The sequence below is a fragment of the Corvus cornix genome, chromosome 4, assembly GCF_000738735.6.
Source record: "Corvus cornix cornix isolate S_Up_H32 chromosome 4, ASM73873v5, whole genome shotgun sequence".
In the NCBI taxonomy this organism is placed as follows: Eukaryota; Metazoa; Chordata; class Aves; order Passeriformes; family Corvidae; genus Corvus; species Corvus cornix.
The window spans coordinates 66,980,948-67,002,070 of NC_046334.1; the positions used below are offsets into that span (position 1 = coordinate 66,980,948).

At 36.2% G+C, this 21,123-nt stretch overlaps 1 protein-coding gene across 2 annotated transcripts; it reads left to right on the forward strand.

The window, feature by feature from the left end:
• RNF212 (ring finger protein 212) lies at nt 1-18,848 on the forward strand. Of its 2 annotated transcripts, XM_019286955.3 has the most exons (12): nt 1-182; nt 1,726-1,787; nt 5,571-5,645; nt 8,332-8,388; nt 10,972-11,030; nt 12,422-12,486; nt 12,576-12,645; nt 13,437-13,482; nt 14,229-14,292; nt 15,482-15,554; nt 16,348-16,538; nt 17,764-18,848. In XM_019286955.3, exons 1-12 carry the CDS (start codon nt 71-73, stop codon nt 17,799-17,801), a joined length of 912 nt encoding a protein of 303 aa, XP_019142500.1. In that variant the 5' UTR covers nt 1-70; the 3' UTR covers nt 17,802-18,848. The 2 variants fall into 2 exon arrangements, with proteins under 2 accessions (XP_019142500.1, XP_019142501.1); XM_019286956.3 differs by lacking the exon at nt 5,571-5,645 and having other exon boundaries at nt 17,764-18,847.
• The last annotated feature ends 2,275 nt before the right edge of the window (nt 18,849-21,123 follow it).

The window sequence follows — 21,123 nt, forward strand, 5'->3', positions numbered from 1 at the left end:
GGGCGGGACGTGGCGGGGACGCAGCCGCGGGGCTCGGCCTGAGGACGGACGGCTCTGCCCCAGCTGCCCCATGGCCGTGCCCGTATTCTGCAACTCCTGCCTCTGCGAACCCCGCAACCCCACGCCGCCGTTCAGCCTCACCAGCTGCGGCCACGTTTTCTGTGAGATTTGCCTGAAGAAAGGTAATGGCTGCTGGGGCGCGCCCGGCGGGGCGGGCTGTGCTGGCGTGCACACATCCGCCCTAAACAGTGGTATTTCTGACCCGATGTGGAAACAAAGACAGCTCTGAGCACTTTTTCGAATGTTACTGATAACCCTTTCCAATCCTTGCTATTGATTTGCTTCAAACAGTAAAACCTGTGTGCGTCTACCTCCAGGTGGATGTGGCTTTGAGAGCAAGCCTTGGGCACCGGCAATGGAGGCTTCAATAAAACTGGATTCTGGATGCTTATGATCCATAATTTTGTAAAACCCTAATAGATGGCACTCTCTTCTGGCTAATGTGGGAAAAGGAATGGTTTTTCTTTAGTGAAAGAGCAATTTAAAAACCGTAGGGTTTTTTTAGGGTAGGTTTTGGAAGTAGTAGCTTTAATAAGTTTTAAGGCTCAGTATTGTTCCTGAAAAGTTTCAGCAGCATGAGGGAAAGTTGGAGGTGATGTTTTGAAGCTCTTGTGTTATGTATAATTCCAGAACCATATTTTGGGACTCCTGTGATGTTCTCGGACGAAGATATGTGGGAAAGAGAGGAATAATGAAATTGTTTTTCCAAAGAAAGAAAAAGGCAGCAGACAAATATCAATGTTTTTCCCTTTGAGATCATGCTAAATGCCCTGGTTTTTGTAAGGGCACACAGAAGAAATGATCAATCTGTATTTCAGAATTAAAAACTTTTGACTAGACGTTTTCACAGGCTTGCTCTTGAGGATAGAGAATCATAAAATGTAGCTTCTAAATACAGCTTGCAGGCTCCTAGAACCTGAACAACATCTCTCCTTGCTGCTCTTAATAGCATTTGGCAGAAAAAGACCTACGAGACCACATATCTTTTTGCTGTGAATTCAATATTAATGACAATACAAGTTTTAAAATGTATTTAAAGATGTTTATAAATATTGATCCTTAGAATCTTTAGAAGTAGCTAGTAAAATTACCAATTATAAATATTGAAATAATATGTATTTGCTATAAATATTTTCTAATATATTTGCAAATAATCAAAGAGACAGTTTAAAAGTGGTAAAGTTTTAAAAAGTGATTTTATTGTTTTTTCACTGGAGGGTTAAAATTATTAATTTGACATTTTTGTTTCATATATTTTCTTGGGAGAACCAGACTGTGTCCCAGTCTAAAAAGCCACATATCAGGTTGACTGTAAGTCATTAGTGCACTTAAGCATGCATTTAATTAAACCAGGCAAATAGTCCTATTTAAATCAAGGGAACTAAAAGTCACCTGCGTTTTGTGACACTAATGATATTCATGAAATCATTTACATGAGTGCTTATTTGCAGGAGTAAGACCTGATGACATTCACACGCATTTTTCCTGTGCAACTCTGTGTAATGGTTATAGAATGAAATTCTTCATTCATGTTTATTCATACTTCTTGTTTAACCTGCAGATTTCTTCCACAAGCTCCAGAGGTTTAGGCATCACATTCTATTTACAATGTATTCGATATCTATTCAGTTTGATGTATATTTTAAATGTGTCTTTACCTTACAGGCAAAAAGGATGAATGTTTGATCTGTAGAACTGCTTGTCGTACGTTAGTCCTTTCAAAACAGGTAAATCAAGCTTTAGTTTTGTTGCGTTACATTAATCTGTGGTTTGCTTAACAGCTAAACTATTTGCATTACAAAATGCTTCCTTTTTTTTTGCCAGCTGTGACATGAATATTTGCTGATAATAGTTGCTAAACTTACATATGTACGCGCCAGACAGCTCAGCTTTTTGTTGTTTATGTTCCTTCAAATTAAAACCTGTGGAGACTCTAGGTTTTCAGGTTCTGCTGGACTGTAAATCATTCTAAACTTTTCAAGAAATGTTACTGGTTACTGTGTAACATCAGTGACTACTATCAAAATGTGAAAAATGTTTATTGATTTTGGCATTTGTACATCACAGAAGATGAACTGTAGTAAATTATTTCATGTAATGGACTGAATTGAAAACCTGCATGATGGCTCAGCAATGTTTTCAAGTGGATTAGGTTTTTTTTCCCCCTGTTTTCTCTTAAGCTTTACTATTTTCCTCGTGGCTGTGTGATTAAGAAAGGATCTGAAATATTATTGGGAATTCTTGTTATTCACTGGAGAATTAAGAGCTTTTAATTCCCTTTCTTGATAAACCACTAGGAATATTTAATTTTGCCATTTCTCCCAGGAGCAATCTTCTCTTTAGCTGATTTCACAAATAGGTTGTGAAAAAATTTATAGTTTTGTAGACTGATGCCTACCTAAGAGCCAACGCCTTGTAAGGATAAAAGAGGAACACTTAAAACATTTAATAAAATTCAATACAGTTAAACATGAAGGCCTTCTAGGAATCTTGCATGCTGAAGAAGACAGTGCTACTAAAATAAAATTACAACAAAACAACAAAATGCAATTATAATACAAAGGAACAGTGCACACAGTAATCAAATACAAAAACAATCAAAAAGCCCTTCATAAAAATTCTAAAGGGCATATTTTAATATGCTTTCAATATCAACCTATTGTTGCTGCAAACTTTGTTATTAATTTCCATCAAACAATAATTTAAGTTTTCAGGTGCCTCTGGAGGTCATCTTGTCCAACACCTTGCTCAAAACAATCAAATTTTTAAGTTAAATCAGTCTTAAGTTGCAGTAATTCAGCAGAACTTGATCATTTACTTCAAAAAAGCAGAAGGAATTTATAAATGCAATAACTGGGATACTAACAAAAATATTAGATGTTTCATTAGAACCTGCCACTGCTCTGGAGGGCTGGAAGGAAGCAAATTACCATATTCTTTAAAAAAGACATTAATGATGATTGCTTAGCCTTGATTAAGAACAGATAAAATGATTGGAATGATAATTAAAGATGCATATAAAAAAGTCATGGCTCCATAATTCAGGAACCTTAGTGGAAATATACCTGGTAAGCTTTATGAGCTTGATGCTATGGAAGAATTCCCAATGAGGAGGAGGTCCTATAAATGTGTTAGAACTCCTAATTAAGTTGTATGTTGGGGTAATCAACATGTACACATTAAATATTCTCATCTTTGCAGTAATGCATTCTTGTCACCTTTATGTCTTCCTTCTATGTCTCATGATCCCCACTCGCTTTCCCCAGAGGGTGGTTAAGTGTTATGCTAAATCAGAATCTGTTCAGTATTTCAGAATATCATATTAACATCTGCTACTCCTCCATGCAACAGATAAAATACAAACAGTGTTGTACAAACCTTTATTTGAAAGAGTTTTTACATCAGCATGAAGCTGGTTGGGTTTTATTTTTTTCAAATCTGATAGGTACTTAAACCAAGGTCATTGCTTTGATAGAACCCTAAATAGGAGCATAGGAGCTTGGCTCCTATGAATACATTTCATTTAAAGAAGCTAAATGTATTTTTATAAATATATGAAGTTTTCTAGATGGAATATTATTGTCTTGTTTGTATTTTCTTTGTATAAATACCATAGGTAGGTTAACTGTGCTGTCTGTCTGCTTTTCTCTTTCTCCATGTGTCAGTTGGAAATTTTTGAATGCTTTGGCTAATGTCAACCAAATTCAAAAGTTCAGAGGAAGTCTCAAATGCAATTAATTACCTCCTGTGAGTTCTGTAAAGATTAGTAGCTGGGGAAAGCAAGGAAAAAACTGCTTTTCCTTGCTTTCCCCTGGTGAGAGGGGTGCAGGTACAACTCATCAGTAATCAGAAAAGCATTGGCAGCTGCAAGCACAGCTCTGCAGTGAGCAAACAGTGCAGACCATCAGGTGAATTGCTGCACAAGATATCACAGTAGCTTATGTCACAATATGGGAAACAGAAGATACAAATCCATTGCAAATCCAGGTTAATTTAGCTTCTCAATTATTTTTCATACATAAGACGCTCCCTTTTCCTTTATAATTAAAAAGATCTCATTTAAGCACACATTGAAAATAGGTTTTGGAATTGTTATTGAATTGTTATTGAATCTTGGATATTTGACTTTATGCTAGTGTTAAGATATTTTTGGTGTAGGTAAAAATACTGTCTTTTTAGATGTTTGTGCATTTCAAACTGGAGCAAAGCCTAATCTTTTTTCAATGCACTATTTTTAATTAAAGTGACTGCACTTACCCTTCTGCTTTCTTAGTATCCCAGAAAACTTATGCTTCATTCACCGGTGGCCTAGTTCTTATTTCTTTTGATAATTCACCTTCTAAAATTCTTCTATTTTTTTAAAGCTTTTTGAGATTTTTAGTACTTCTGGGAGTAATTTAGATTTTGCCTACAGCAGTTTCAGTTCTTTTTTACTGGATTTTGAAAGGTGGTTCCTTACATAAGGGCTGCCTTCTTTCTGGGGCAGCCTTCTCCTATCATCTGAGTATGCCAGCATTATTTCTGCTTTTTTAATTCAAATTTGGGCTAATTGTAAACATGTCTTTTCTTACACATTTACAATACATCAAAGAGAACCTTCCAGTTTACAGGTAGATTTTTTTTTCCTGAGATTCATTGTTTTTGAAAGCTGTTTAACTATTCTAATGTAGTACTGTAACTAATATAACTGTTTTGGGGTTGTATTTTCTTTGTTTTTCTTATGAGCAGATTAGGAATGTGTGTATTCTGGATTAAAGTAAGACTTAAATACACTACTTTGTAGATTTGGATAGATGTTCAAATGTCACTATTGTTCTGAAATCCACTTTATATTTTGCAGCAATGCTTTCCTTGCCATAAGTAATAAATATATTTTTATTACAATGATGGCTTAGGTGTAGAGCACTTACTCAACATTTTTTAAGAGCACACGTGGCAATTTGTGAGGCCACATCATGATCTCTGATTAAAAGACACAAGTCATAAAATACTTTAAAAATTCAGCAACTACTTTAGGGCTCTTTCCTTATTCTAGGATAATATTCTGCTGCCCAGTGGGTGGGAGAGACAAAGGGATCCCAGTCAGCACTAGAACTGTTCTGAAAAAGGACTTTGAAACAAAACTGGTTTATAAAATGCATCCAGGTGGCTGGGAATGGTGAGAACCAAAAGGGGCTGCCAGAAACCTGGCTGTTGGTCTGAATGCAGTGCCTCTTCCATGGGCCACAGCATCCTCCTTGAATGTCCTCGGGACACTGGTACTACCTGAATCTCAATAAGTATGTATGTGTGTAGTATATTTAAACAAAAGCCCAATGCTTTCCAGATGGTTGATAAGGCCATTAAAGAACACTGGGCTTGTTTTCAATTTCTGCATTATCCTACCCTGATCTGTCAATTTTTTTAATCTATATACATCAGTCAATTTAAGAAACACTTTACAAAAGACTTTATTTAATATAACTTGCTAATAAAAATCCTAACCTTGGTATACTTTCCTTTCTTCATAGACAAATCCTGATATTCAATCACTGTTCATGGGAGTAGATGTGTTATGCAAGAAATATTCAAAAGAAATATCACAGGTGAATCTGCCGTAAAACTTTTTAACTCTATAAAGTAATCAACAGCTCCTACTGATTTTTATGTGAATGGGAGAAGTATATGAATGAATGTTTGAAAATGAATGTATGCTCATTACCATTTTTACTTCCTTAATTCTACAGTTTCAAAGTTCTTAAGAAGACATAAATTATTCATTATGGTCACTGCTTATGTTTTCAAACTCTCTCTAAGGACCACTAGTCTGGTTATTTTAATGGTGTAAAATCACTTTCAATGCAATGCAATGAAAAATTAGATCTGCCAGAAGCTTAAACATGCCCAGATAGTGTGCCTTAATTATAACAATAAAAAATTACACAGTGAAAACCTGAGCTGGCTACAGTCCTGAGCTGCTTGTGCTCTTTCTCCCTTTTCCTTTTTTTTTGTTTTTTTAATCAAAACAGGTCTCTTTTTTTCCCCCAGATAGATGTAGTAAATGATTCCAAGGTCAATTTCCTCCTGCTTTGTAAATTCCAGATAGGGTTCCTTTCTTCAGGCTTAGTTTCCAGTCAAAAACTTCAGTAGCTGTCTGGGTTAAATGAGTGCATACAAGCTCCCATTTCCTCCTCATTTTCTGCATCTCTTCAGCTTGGCTTTGGCACTTCTTGTCCCTGTGCATTTCGGCAGCAGTTTCAGCCGCTCCAGCAGTACATTCTCCCTGGGCCCAGCTGCAGCCTTCGTTGTCTGTTCTCATCTCCTTGGGATGGGACTTGCTGATCTTTGGGTGAGCTTCCTGATCCAGCAGAACAGTGACCCAGGGAATATTGCCAGTTTTCTCCTGCAATGGTCATGGATTCACATTTGCTCTATCCAAGGCTTCACAGGCTTTTCCAGAGCTGAGCTTGGCCCCTTTCTTGAGCAGGGCTTCTCCTCAGATGCAGAGGTAACACAAGGTAAACATGAAGCTTTCCTCCATCCTTCCATATCCACTTTTTAACAGCAGGATCAGCAATTACTCTGTAAACTGAACAAATGCAGAGAACCACACCTCCAATCACATGGGAATGCAAACTTCCATGATGTGCCAAAGGAAGGTAGAAGAGGGCTCAATCTCTAAAGGCTGAGGTAGGTTGCCTGTAGCCTGAGATAACCTGTTGGGAACATACTGAAGCATAATGAAGGCATTGAGGTATGTTCAGAACTTGTCCCAGCATCAAAAGACATCTAATCTCTTATCTAATCTTATATCTTGCCACAACAGTGGGTGCTTTGGAAAGCATGAGAGCAGAGCTGGCATGTAGTGATACATCTCCAGAAGAGCCTCCCAGCTTTCAGAAACTCATGACATAGGGATTTCTCAAGGTGGGGTTGGTCCTCTGCATTCAGATGCTTGTGGTGGATATTTTCCCCCGCATAATTGTCAGGTTGTTTCCTGCATTTTAACTTCTGTCTCATACTGTGGAAGGGAGGCCCACAGGTTGTTCACTGCATGGTGATGGTTTCATTTTTCAGGTTTTAACCTGTTAGTTTCATTTGATACTCTTGAATCCCATTCTGGAGGAAAAGGTGTCCGTTCCCATGCACTACATCTGTGCTAATCATTAGTTTTAGATTGCTAATGCATCCCTTCTTCAATGATCTTTTTTTCAGCCATGAAGATTCATATTCTATGTGGTCCTTCTTTTACTGAAGCTCTTGCATACCTCTGATTAATCTGAACTATTTTCAGAACTACTCTATCCTTTCTGAGATGTTAACCAGACTCAGGATAGAGTAACATGCATTTTTTAAAGGGGAACGATGATGTCCCCTATTCTGTTTTAAATGACTGGTAAGATCTGATTTACTTTTTGACCGGTACTGAGCACTAAACTGACAATCAGGTTTCTCCTAGACCCAAGAACTCATTTCTGAGTGAGGGGAGGCAGCTCAAAGCCATCTCTTTCTGAGGGTTATTTCCTCCATCTGCTCTTCCAAAGACATGCCTGATCCCTTGATGGGAACCTCCCGGGTTCTTCCACAGGGAATAAACAGTAACCATTTAAGTTGGATACTTCTCTGTGGGTTTATATTCTCAGTGTTTCTTCTTGGTTGTCTCTATTCCTTCACATTTTCTGGCAGTTTTCTTACACATGAGAAGAAAGATGTATTAGAAGTTATTGCCTATGGTAATTTGTTCCTCAAGCTCTTGTCTTGCCTTCCTTGTCATTTTTACTTTTAACCTGTCATGGTTTATGATCCTCATTTGGACACAAGAAGTACTTACACATCACCAGACAGTGTGTCTAACAACTATTTTTTAATTAACAGGGTATTTTTACAGGGCATATTATAATTGCCAGTAGGACAGATTACTTTTTATGTTGCCATTAATTGTATGTGTTTGCTTAGCACTAATGAATAAGAAACACTGCAGCTAAACTGGCTTTCTAATGTCTTTACCTTTTTATTGAACACAGTGTTAAAATATAACTTCAGTGAAATAAATCTAGCAACTCTAGTGTAGGTGATATTGGATTAAATGAACATTAAAAGACTTCCTCTATCTGTGATGATAACTTAGAATGTTTTGGGGGTTTTTTGGAGAGGATTTAAAGAAGATACGTTAACTGCCTATTAAAATACAAAAATCTTTGAATACTGTGAAGTAGTTCTTTTCTGTCACTTCTTTGCTGTGGTGTGTAAATGTAATTATGTGACGCTTGATATAACTGTATTTATTTTTAGGTTTCAGAATTTCAAGAAAAACATCGTAAGCATTTATTAGCATACCACAAACAAAAGGTAACTCTAATTGTGATTTTCTTGGGTTTTGTTTATGTTTGCCTTGTTACTTTGGTTTATTTTTAGAAATTATATTAATCTTTTATCAGAATACTTAGAATAATTTGTCAGGATTGACTAATTTCTGTCATTATAAATACCAGTTTTTAAATGTTTAAAGTCTGTGAGGGCTGTATTAATTCTGGTGACTATTTTTAATACAATATTCTAGTTGTGAGGTGATTAATATTAAATGGAGAATCAAAGAACAGGGTGGGAAGAAACCAATTCACTGTATGGAGGGGAATGTGAAAGAGGTGGGGAGAGATAGGTGCTAAAAGATAAGCCCAGAGGGAAAGAAGACTAGGGCTGGCAAAATAAATGAGAAGCTTGAGCAATGGGGAGCAAGACTAAGGGCTAATACCCTGGATTTGGGATAGCTCAGTGAGAAGAAGGACAGAATTAATTATTCTGTGGAGAACAGGTACTGCATTTGTGACTCTGCTTCTTCCTTTGTAAGCTGGAAGGCAGATTTCTTTTTCATTTTTCAGCTACTTCTAAATATTTGATAAAATAGTTGGATGTTTCTTTCATTTCTAAGGACATGGAATATTGCTTAAAGCTACTTGGCAGTATTGGTGACTTGACCCCTGAGTGGGTGCTCTGTGTATGAAATGACAGAGAAAAGCTCATGTAGCTGCCCAGGTGGGCATTTCATGTGTGAGGAGGGTTTCTGGTATGATTGTCATGGATAGAAAGCTTGGAGAATTTGGTGCTCTGTGGCCCATTCTTCCCTCTTCTCCATGAATGCATTTTGGGATCAGTCATAGTGTACTGTGGTGTGTGTAGTTCTTTTAGGGTGCTGTCCTTCTGCTTTCAAAGCCAGGTCAGGGAGGAATCCTGATTTTATCCCCTTTCTAATCTATTGCACCAACTCCAGATGGTAAAACTGAAACCTGTAGACAAAGCAAAATAAATCTCTTAATAGAATTCAGCATAAATAGAGATGTTATCTCCAAAGAATCTGTGGAGAGTTTTGATACTTTTTAATGGTAATTTTCTAAGTTATTTACTGTTGAGACATTCACTCAAGAGTGTTTGTAAAGTATTCAGGGATGGTACTTGACCTAAGGAAGGTGTTCGGGTGACAGTACCAAAACAGTTGAAAATATGGTCGATTGCTGCTTCAATGACACACTGTTTCAGGTGGGTTTGTTGTTGTTTTCCTCATTCTGTGTATTGTTAGTATGCTAAAACTGCTTGCATTGGATCAGGGTCGGGAGAGGCTGGTTGTATTAAACACCATTCCAGTTTCTCATGGCTGTCTTGTTTCAGGTCCCCTTCCTTATTTCTAGTTTGTCACCCCTGTCACTGTCAACCAACAAGGTCTCATTGTCATCATTAAACTGCTTTGTTGCTGTTTTTGTGAATTGTGCAGATATTGGGGTGCAAGTGATGGTGGGCACTTGCTGTCCATGTTCCTGTCAGGTCTAGATGGCCTGTTTATGCTAGGATCCCAAAATATTGAAAATCAAATAGTTACCTTCTTTAAGGTACTTTGGTCTTAAAATTACCCAGTCCTACAGAGCGACAGGGTAAAAGTACATTCTTCCTGACCGGTCACTTTCTTAATCAAACCTAGCTCTCATTAGGAAGAAGAAAACAGAAGAATACCAAAAACCGGACCTTACATTAATTATAATATGTCTTCAATCTTTTTTGCAGAGTTTTACATCTGCAAAAAGAGCATAGTGTCTCCCACAAACAGTATGATTTTATAGATCAGGTAATTTTATTAAAGGACTCAAATAATAGTGTGAGAAGCATGAAAAGTTAACAAGCAAACTCATAATTTGCCTTCAAATGAAAATATTAGCAGTGTGAAGGATTAAGGTCACATAATGGAAATTAAGGATAAAATATAGATGCAGTATTGAGGCTGTTGAGTAAATTTTTACATCCTTCATAAAATATAATATATGTTCACATAATGAAAGACTGTAAAAAATACACATACTAGGGAGCTGACCTAATGTTCTTGACCTTAATATTCTTCAATTTTGCCAGCTCATAACATTCTTTAATGGAGATACTTTTGGTTGTGTCTCTAACATAGCAGGAAATACTTTTCACTTAAGCTTATTACAAATAGGTAACTGCAGTGAACTGAATACATTTCTAATCTGAAATGAGAAATATGGGAACATGGCATTTTCTACATTTATTAGTAGCTTTTCCAGGTAACTCCATATTAATCATATCATAGGTTTTATATCAGATATGGAAAATAGGAAGCAAAAGAAAAGAAAATTGTTTTTAAGCACTTTTCACAGTATTAATTTATCCAGTATTACCAGCATACTTAACAAAAGGTAATCAAACTAAGTCTTTAACTGCCAAAAAGAAGCATATCTCTTCCAGACTGACTGTTTAATGGATCCATAACACAGCCATAACAGCTCCAATAAATCTGGAATAGCAATGATGTCTTAAGATTAAAAGCAATAGAAAGCAGCCTTTCAACATTTTAGAATACTAGTCGGATGAAAATGAAGCTGTATATCACAAAAATAGATTTTGTTTAAATCTATGATTATCTCACAGATAGCAAAGCTGGAAGAGTCTCTCAAGAAAGTAACACAACAAGTGCAACAGATACAATGGTAAGAGGTTTAATGCAGCGAAAGTAAATGTAATCAGACTACACTAAGTTTAATGGATAAAACAATAAAAATTTCATGCTTTGTTTGTGTTCTTTATTTTTACAGAAGTAAATGAATAGTGATTTCTGACATCAGATCCATTTTATTCACATTAATCAATCCTGTCACAAAAAAGTCCTTTTATTTTAAAATTCAACTCAGTAGTTAACTCAGAAATTAACTTTTCATCAAGTCTGTCATATAGATACTCCATTTTAAATTTTTGTTTGCAATTACATAACCACATTTGTGTATTTTGCAATGGACTTTCTAGCAGCAGCCTGAAAGTGCTATGATACCCTTCCTGGTATCTTAGCCCATTTACAAAGTTACCAGAATTTTTTAACATGGTTCTCATCTTTTATTTTTCTAGTAAAAATTAACTTCTTGTCTCATCTTGAATGAGTGTTTTTTCTTAAATGTTTCAAAGTGGTAGCCAAGAGGTTGCTTATCCTTATCCCCCTGTTTAATGACTGATACACCTTAATCTTTTCATCTTATTTCCAACATAGAGCCAAAAGTGTTACTGAAATCTCATTAATAAGCCAGTTCATGAAACCAGCACTTTAATTGCACAAATTTGTTGATCTTTATTCTTTTTTTGTGGGTTTTTTTTTTAGTACAGACTTTCCCTTGACTCTAAAATGCACATAATACTGTATTGTGCTCTCTTAGACTGCCTGGTGCAAGGTAACAGAAAGAAAAAACAGTATAAAGGAAACTCTGTATGTGGTGGATTATTGCAGTTTAAATATTTTTATTCACTGCCTCCATTTTCTTGTCTGCATCTCAAATAAATAGCATCTTGGTTCTATCAAATACAGAGTTCTTGCTGAATTTTAGAATTTTTTTTGAGTTCTACCAAGAGTAGAGTCCTAGGGCCTCTCCTTGCTTCCCCAGTAAACATATTCCTCCTATTTATGGTTCTTGTCAAAGGTACCAGTTTTACAAAGCTATTGATGAATATCATGAAGGCACCAACATTTCTTTTCATGACTAGATTTTTCAAGTTTGGCAAATGTATAATTTCATGAAATGAAATTAATTTTGGGCTTGGCTATAGTTAATAGTTGTATTTTACCATCTTTTGTTCCCTGAAGTACCTTGCCATAATGTTGTGCTAAACTGATATTGTTGGGTATGTAATGAGTGCTGCAGATACTATGGTATAAAGAGAAAGTTCATAGCTTATAAAATAAATTCTTTTTTTGCTTCATGGCAAATAGTGTCATGTTAAAACCAGCTACTGATGGATAAAATGCTTTGATTTTATACTTTATTGACTAGTTAGACATGTGAAGTAATCAAACCAGCTTTCAATTTATATCTGTTGGTTCTTCTTTCCTCTTTAGTATGAAACCTCCTGAAAAAACTACACCACTTCCATTTTCCAGTACAAGCAGAAATCCATTTTCCAGTAAGAAGTGTTGGTTTAAGATATTAACTATGAAATACCTGTCACTGGACATAGCTATGTTCTAATATTAAATTTCTTAATGACTTCAGTTCCTTCAAGAAAACAGAATGTTTATTCTTCATATTCTCTTCATTCTAGTCGTCCTTCCACTTCTGAAACGTAGGTACAAATTTGTTAATTTTCAATGAAAATCTTAACTAATATTTTGTACAGAAAGTAACTTTTTTTGTAGTGAGTTTAAAATATTTTCTGGTTTTGTGTTTTGTTTTTGCAAACTGTTCAAATATGAAAGAACTGAGGAAGGTCTTATCTATCCAAGTGTACATAACAGTTGTATGGATTGTGGTCACTGGAAAGAAATCTAAGGCATGATGCACCTTATTCCAAAGAATTTCTGGATGAATGGCTAGATAGATAGATTAGTGAGACACTCTCCATTTACCATAAGGAAGAACTAAATTTATTGTACAGACACCTTATATATACACTGTAGTTGTCTCAAGCTAGATGGGATGAACCAGTCCAGTAAGGCTCATTTAATTTTAAGTAAAATGAATTTACAGCTTGCTCAAGCTAAAATGTTTCTATGCCTTTGACTGTGACTTTCTTTTCTACAAAAAAGTAGAGTTTCAGAGTGCCCTTGTTGTGGATACAAATGACAAATACATAACTATGCATATTTATTCAGACAAATGGAAGAATAACAACACTAATCATAAAATAACTTTCTCTATAAATGTCTAAACCAAAGCTCAGAATCAATGAATAGATTTTTCTTACTGCTAGTGAGTTTTGGAATAAGTCCTAAATACTTCTATGTGTTATGCATTATGTATTATGCTTTTCCATTAGTAGTCAAATTTAACATTAGAATCTGACATAATTTTAGTCTTTATAATGAAAATGTTATTTTTATTACAATGTCATACTTATTTTGACCTTCTTGCAAGGATGGAGGCAATGGAGATTGATCCTGTACCTTCACCAGTGAGGAAAGTAAGTGGGTTTTTTTAATATATGTTTATGTGTAGTTACACACATATATTCTTTGGACTTCTCCTGCTCTGTTAATGCTGCAGAAAATAGGATTCTCCCCCCATCCTATTCAAAACAATTCTAATGTGCATGCTGATTTCAGATATGCTTGATGCGGGGTAGAAGTCAGATGCTCCCCAAAAGAAACCAAAAGGAAATAAATCACAACATTAATTTCTGGAATTATATTCTCCACATGCCATATACAGGCTTTTAAACTTGTGGTGCCAAATTAAATGGCAAATTCTTAAAATCTCAATACTACAAAAATGTCAGTGGTCTGAAAGCGCCGTTTAGACTCTGATACCTGAGTAGGGAATTGCAAGTTTTGAATGATATTGCTAACACGAGAATGAAGGCAGGAGCTTTTCACAGTGTTGGTATCCTGGTTAGAAGAGGTAACATCCAGGCACAGATGCTAGCTTGCAAATGGAATCTCAGCACAGAAAACAGTGGGGAGTGCCTGATCTGTTTCTTATCTGAGTGTGACCGATTAGAATAAAAATACACTTACTCCCCCCCCAATCTTTAAAAATAGTAACTTAATTCTTAGCTTTTGCATTTTAGTGCTACGAACAAAACTGACAATAGGAAGTTCCAGAAATCTGCAGGCTCTTCAGACCTCAAAAATACAACACTATTGCTTAAAATGTCTTAATAATTAATATACTTATTAAAGTGTGGTTAATGACTTTCCATTAATTTAGCTTGAGACACCAACTGGTCCAACAAGATTATCAGTAATAACTCCACCACAGGATGGACGTATGGGTGAGTAAAAGTTAACTTTGTAACTGAATAAAATTTCTGTTACATTAAGAGGACGAATTAATTAAAATCCATCCATTAGCAATTTACTGAAAAAATCTGAATTGTGTTGAGGTGTAAGGAATTTACCACGTGGACTTCAATCTAGCAGTTGGGAAATGGTTAAATTGAAGTGTGAAATATTTTCCTAGTACTTACCTCTTCTGTTCAGTAAATGATTACTTGTAACCAAACTGATTTTTGCCGAGTCAACAGTTGCAAAGAAAATTTTGTAACTATATGTAAGATTGAACAGAACAGGAAAACTTGCAATATACATTGTTGACCCTCTGTTAAGCTTCATAATTTTTTCTGTGGTTAACAGAGAGTAACATTGCCCACAATGCATGTTTCTGCAGCAGTCCATGCTCAGACAGGCTTTCACCTGGCTTCAGCAATTCATAGACTCCATCTCCAGCCACATAAAGAGCTTTTAGCACTGTTATGTTTTTACAAGGTGTAAATGTCCCAAAACAAAGACAAATGCAACTGTAGTGCAATTTCAATGAAGGAGGAAAAATTGCTTTTTCTATGCTTGTCTGATTTATAGCTCAGACTCTTTCTAAATGCATGCTTGCCTATAAATTTAGGCATAACAAGATAAAGAGAGCTGAGGTTAACTGGTTTTTTATTGTGTCTAAATATAAATAGGTATTTATTAGATAGTAAAATTATATGTAGAACAGTTATGCGTTCAACACATTTCAGAAACATCCCATAAAGTTTTGCAGTGGACAATGCTGAGGGAATCGAAGTTTATGTGCAAAAGTAAGGGCAAGTGGAAACAGTGATTTAATGGTGCACTAAAAACTTCCTTCTCAGAGGTGGATGGGATAAAAAAAGATTAGCTGAAGAACTGGAGCACTTCAGCACAGCTGTCCTGATAGCCTAGTAATAGTCTAATAAATGAAAGAAGGTGAAAGAAACCAACACGTGTTTAACTGGAACAAGATTTGCAGGGATGGTGTAATATGTTGGTTTTGTGTCAGCTGAGCTCTCTCATTGACTGTTGTAATTGTGCACCATTTTTAGTTCTTGAATGAACCAATCATTAATTTGTCCCAAATCGTGCAATTAAACTACTGATCTTTGTTTTCAAAGTTATCTCTTAAGTAAAATGAGTAGTTCATGTCGCTCCTGTTTTCAAAAACAGGTAGTGTATCCTACAGAAGTTCTCAGACATCTCTAATAATGCCAAGTCAAAATATTGGAGCAGCGTCTACAAGGTAATTCAGTATTTTTTCAAGAGGTTACCATCTCCTATAAGAGACTGAAATTTCCGCTCTGTCCTGTATTAATCTGTATGTTTAAAGGTTATATTCTAGATCTGAGGAAGTGTTACTGTGCAGCCTGGCTATCACCTATGTGAATGTGTCTGGTTTTGGTGAAAAGTTCTATCTGGAAATCACGTTTTACAAAAATATGCAGATATAATCTGAGCTTCTGTAGCTGTTGATCTCTATGGTCATGGTACTTCTATAAAAAGGGGTAATAATTTTATAATAAGGAAGTGCAACAATGTCTGTGCTGTATCATTCTTATAAAAATCAGAGATGAAAGCACAATATATGCACAGGGGCTGTTCTCTGAATAACCTAAACTTTTCATGCAGCCTGCAACAGGCGTTTCTGTTTTTTTCATTTAAACATTGAAAATGTCTCAGACTGTGAGGGTTATCAATAATATCAATAATTAACTTTAAATCGTTCCAGAAAAATTCAGCTCTTGTTCTTTATAATCATTAAGCCAAATATATCTTCCAAGCAGAAATTTAAAACATATGTAAGAAAGTACTTCTTTTTTTCCACCTCTGAATCCATAATTTGTTTTGTCAGTGTGCTTCTTGAAATACGTAAAAATCTTAAATAAGTAAAAAACTGTTAAGGAATTCATAGAGCACAATAATTTATGACATTTGCTTTTAAAATATTATCACAATTAATTGAAATAATTTTGGAATCTTTTGTATTGTTATAGAAGTAGCCTCAAATCACATGCATGAATTAATTTCATTAACAGATCCACCCCTGTAAGATTGCCACACAGTGTATGTCCATCATCATCTGGATCCCAAAGCAGTCGAAGGGGGTCATGGGCTAGTTCTGATTTCAGAACCCCTCAGCTGTATCCATTTACATCACCTTCCCCACAGCTGCCTCTATCAAGGCAGCCAATCACCATCTCTGGACTTCTGCAAAGACAACAGCCAGGCAAGTATATTTATAAAATAACATTTAACAGTTCCTGAAAAATTTTGCGCATAGCAGCCTAAATAAATTAACCAGCATAATAATGGTATTTCAAAATTGAAAGTAGTCTCTCAGCAAAATATGAAAAATATTGGTGTTTATGATGGTATTTTGCCTTGGTCTTATGTGCAGCAGAGTATCTGCTGGGGAAATGTGTCCTTGCTTCACTTCAGAATGATATTTTAACAGAGATTTAAGTCTGATAAAGTCAAAATTTTCTGTCTCAACTTCACATTTCTTAAAGATCTGCCTGTCAGGATATCCATGTAGATGTCCACAAATCACACTAAAAAGGGAGCTACTCCAGGGTATTATTTGTTGAGTGCAACATAAAACTAGCCACAGTAGCTGCATAGAAATCAGCCCAAGGGGGATGGATGTAGGTAGGAATTGCACCGGGGCACATTGATTAATAAAGTCACAGAATCATAGACATACAATCATAGAACAGCCCTGGTCAGAAGGGACCTTGAGTGGTCCAGCCCTTTTTGGGAAAGAGAACCAGGATGAGGTTATGGAGCACCCTGCCATCACATCTTGCAAGCCGAATTCTCCTTATTGCAGAGTTTGCATCACAGGTGAAATACTTTTTTTAACTTATATTAAAAAGATAATTCATCTCTAAAGCACTTTTTACTCCATACTAATAAATGTGATCTTCCTGCACATCTCAAGCAGTTTTGAGTTCGTGAAACTAAAATAAAAGTATTGTAAGACTTGAAGGCTTATAGCTTGTAAAAGCTTACATTGCAATTGTTTTAATTGTGAAATTTCTGGACAGTGATACAGTATGTGAAATAATGCATGAACCTGATAGGATCTCCAAATAATGTGGGAGAAATTAATGTTACAAAAAAAGTAGCTGTATTGAACTTTAGTAATAGATGTCATTTGGCTATATGATTGCAATGAATTGCAGTTCATATACAGAATAATGCGTTGGAGATTCACTTGTGTAGCTGAAATTGGAAAATGGCAAAAATGCTTTTATGGAAATACAGAGGAGCATATTTACATTCCTGAAAACAGCAATAGAAAAGTTTTCATCAAGTTGTATGGGTTGTATTTTTAATTTTTGATAGTTTTGCTTTTCCTTATGCAAATTCCCCAAATAATTTACGTGAATAAAGTTTTCCTTTAGTTCTACCAAGTTTTTTCTTCATTTGTACTTGTATTTTTATTCTAGGACCAACTAATTTTGGAGGACATTCAGCAGAGAGATGAGCAAACATCTGTGAATTGTTTTGGTTAAGAAACATCTGGAGAACCACTGCATAGTCTTTGGATATCAAAGTATTTGTAGCTTCTGTAACGTGACAAATTGGCATAAAACAGCTAGTTGTTCGGCATGAATACTGTATTTAAAACATCATCTTCGTTATTAACATCTACAGTAGTTTTAAATGGGAGTACAAAATCTTTTTGTTTTTTGAAATTCTGGCTTCAAATATATTGTATAAATAAAAGTCCTTTATTACCTAAGCGTTAAGGCAAAACATGATTGATTATATGTTGAATGAGCTTTTTTAGCTGTGAGTGCATTGAGCTGCAGGAGAACTCTGTAAATAATTGTGCCTGTACAGTATTAGAGATGGACTGCAGTCCTAAAAAAAAAGAAATTAATTTATGGATTTTTGATTACAGAATTCCAAAGTTTGGTTCTTACTCAAAACATCTCTCCTCGTTTGCACTCTTCAAAAGGGGTAAGTTTTGAGGGATATTATTTTCTAGGAGGCTCTGCCAAGCTCATAACACAGCATCTGTTCCACACTTGTGAAAGTTCACCATTTGATTTAGGTAGCAGCAATTTCTCCCTAAAATGGAATGAAATGGGGGAACTGGGATGAAGAGACAAAACACAGAGAAGAGTACTTTTACTTTTGCCCAGGAGTAGCAACTGGAGACTCTGAATGAAGCGTGCCAGAATGCAGCCTTTTCTTTCTCAGAATCTCTTGAACTCACATGCCCACCATCACTGTGTATGTGGCAAAATTTTGGTATGACTGAGTCATCAAATGCCTTTGTTTTGTTTTACCTGAACTATTTTTAAGCATAATAAAACTAAAAGCTGCTGGGCTTTTTTTTGAGATAAAGTTCCCTGAATTTCTTTTGAGTTGAAATGTTTTACTTTTCACGTCACAAGTGGGTGGGAGAGAGAAAACACTGAAAGGTTCAGGAGTTGAGGTGAGAACTGGGAGAAGTCATTCACCAAATACCATCATGGGGAAAACAGACTCACCTTTAGGATATTAATTGAATTTACTACTAACAAAATCAGAGCAGGATAATAAGAAGTAAAACAAATCTTAAAAACACCTTCCCCCCCACCCTTCCCTCCATCCCAGCTCTGCCTCCTCCCCGAGAAGGGCAGGGAGATGGGGAATGGAGGTTACAATCAATTCATCACGTTTCTTCCACTGCTCAGGGAGAAGAGTCCTTGCCCTGTTCCAGCATGGGAATTTTCAACTTCACATTTGCCTTATGTCAGTGTATAACTGCCTTTACTTTTTTTTACTGTGGGAAAGTTGGTGTGTTTTCTCCTCCTCAGTATTCTTATACTTCAAAGTTTAACTGGGATCTCAAAGTCAGCTTCCTTCCAAGCAAACATCCAGTTGAAAGCATTAATATTTCAGTGCCACAGATGTGTTCAAATAAAGGTGTGTAGTGTAACTCTTAAAAATTTTCTACTCTCCTTTAGTTCCAGATGAGCTTGAATGGCTTGAAAAGTGAGGCTGGTAAAATATGATTGCCAGCTTTGACATTATTTGTGCTCCAATGGTTTTCTGTTTGTCTGGATCCCAAGAAGGGGTTCTCTCTATCTCTGCTTCATCACACTGCAGAGTCATCATCCAAGTCTGTGAAGTCATACTATAGCTTTTATAATTGCTGGAAGTTGCATTCTACAATCAGGTGGAATACTTGGGTTTCGTTAGTTTTGTTTCATCCCACCCCGCCAGCCCTCATCAGTTGCAGAATTCAGCTTCATGAAGCTGAAGATTTGTGTCTATAAATGGGCCTTGTCTGAAAGAATTCATGTAGGAAAGAGTCGTACGTGCTAGATGTACAACACTCACAGTAACAAAGAATTACGCTGTCACTCAGAGATGTGAATAAACATCCCCAGAGAGCTGGATGATTTCTGTTCCCTGCCCACCACAGTGGTTTTCTGCTTAAATTCAGTAACAATCTTCATGGTTCAGGTAGTCATCAGTTTACCTTTTCTGTAGTGAAAGCTGGACACAGGCAGACTTTGTTTTGTAGCTGTAGGCTGAGAACTTGGAACATCGCATCAATAAAGAAAAGTGTATATGAAAATGGATATTGATACTATTTTACTTCTGCTTTGGACTACTTAGTAGTGTCTGGTGGTATCTTCTACTTTACATGTATTACCTAATCTACTTGAGCCCGCAGAGTAATCCTGAAGAAAAAAAAATCCAGCTACCTCATTTTCAGAAATATTACAGCTTTGAAATGCATTTTGAAGAGAGAACAATGTAGTTTGAGTAAGAAAGCAAAGGTACAGGAGCTATCCATGCTGAGCAGAAACACTTTTGAATGACACCCTCTTGCTTCCCAGTTCAGAAAAAAACGGAAAAAAATTAATGAACTGAATATAATATGAAATTTTTCAAAGTTTACATCTAAGTGGCTCTTACATAAAATAATAGGTAGGGAAAAGAATTTAAAAGGAGAAAGTTTGAGGAGTGTCATTTGCCAAGTTCAAGGCTTCGATCATTTGTTCAAAAAAGCTGAAAATACTAAATTCAGTATTTTAATCTTTAAGAAGAGGAGAAGGAAAAAAAACCGCAAGGTTTTTTCTATTTTCCATTAGGCACGGAATTTCCTGTATCACTCTCTTAGGCATTTGTCTTCACTGAAACTTTCTGGCTTTTGCGAGGAATTGGTCCTTCACATGCAAGGAAATTTGCAGTTCGCTGAGGATGCAGCAGAGGGTGCTGAGTTACCTCTAAACAAATTCACTCGTCACTGCTGTTTGGCTAAAGGGACTGAATCAGGAATGGCCTTTTCGGTATGGAATTTGTATGGAAAAGCTACAGGCGTTGAGAGGAAGAGCAAGGATGTGATGTAGGGTGTGAAACATCAGAAAAGCAACCGAAAGTGAACAGCGAATGTGAGGGACTGCATGAGGTTACTGGAAGTTAAAACAGTAACTCAGATGCAGGAGTCCTCAGGGATGTGAAAGGTAAAAATGGAAGCACGGGCAGTCACGCAATAAGCACTAGTGGTCTGAAGGAAGAAATTATTTAGGCTTAATTTTGAAAATTTCTGAGCAGAGGACTTTGGCAATGCACAGTGAGTATTCAAGACTTCAGCGTTAAGAAGCAGCAGCTGAGGCTGTGCTGTGTAACTTCGAGAAACAGAGACTGAACTGACCTGCAGTTCTCTTCGCTGTTTCTGTCTGCAGCTTTCTGGCTTCAAGTCATAAGAGGGCACTAATTTTTCTTTTGCAGTTTTCTGGGAGAGAACACGAGTATATATTTCACTACAAGGGTGTTTCATGCACACACAAACAATAGCAGAG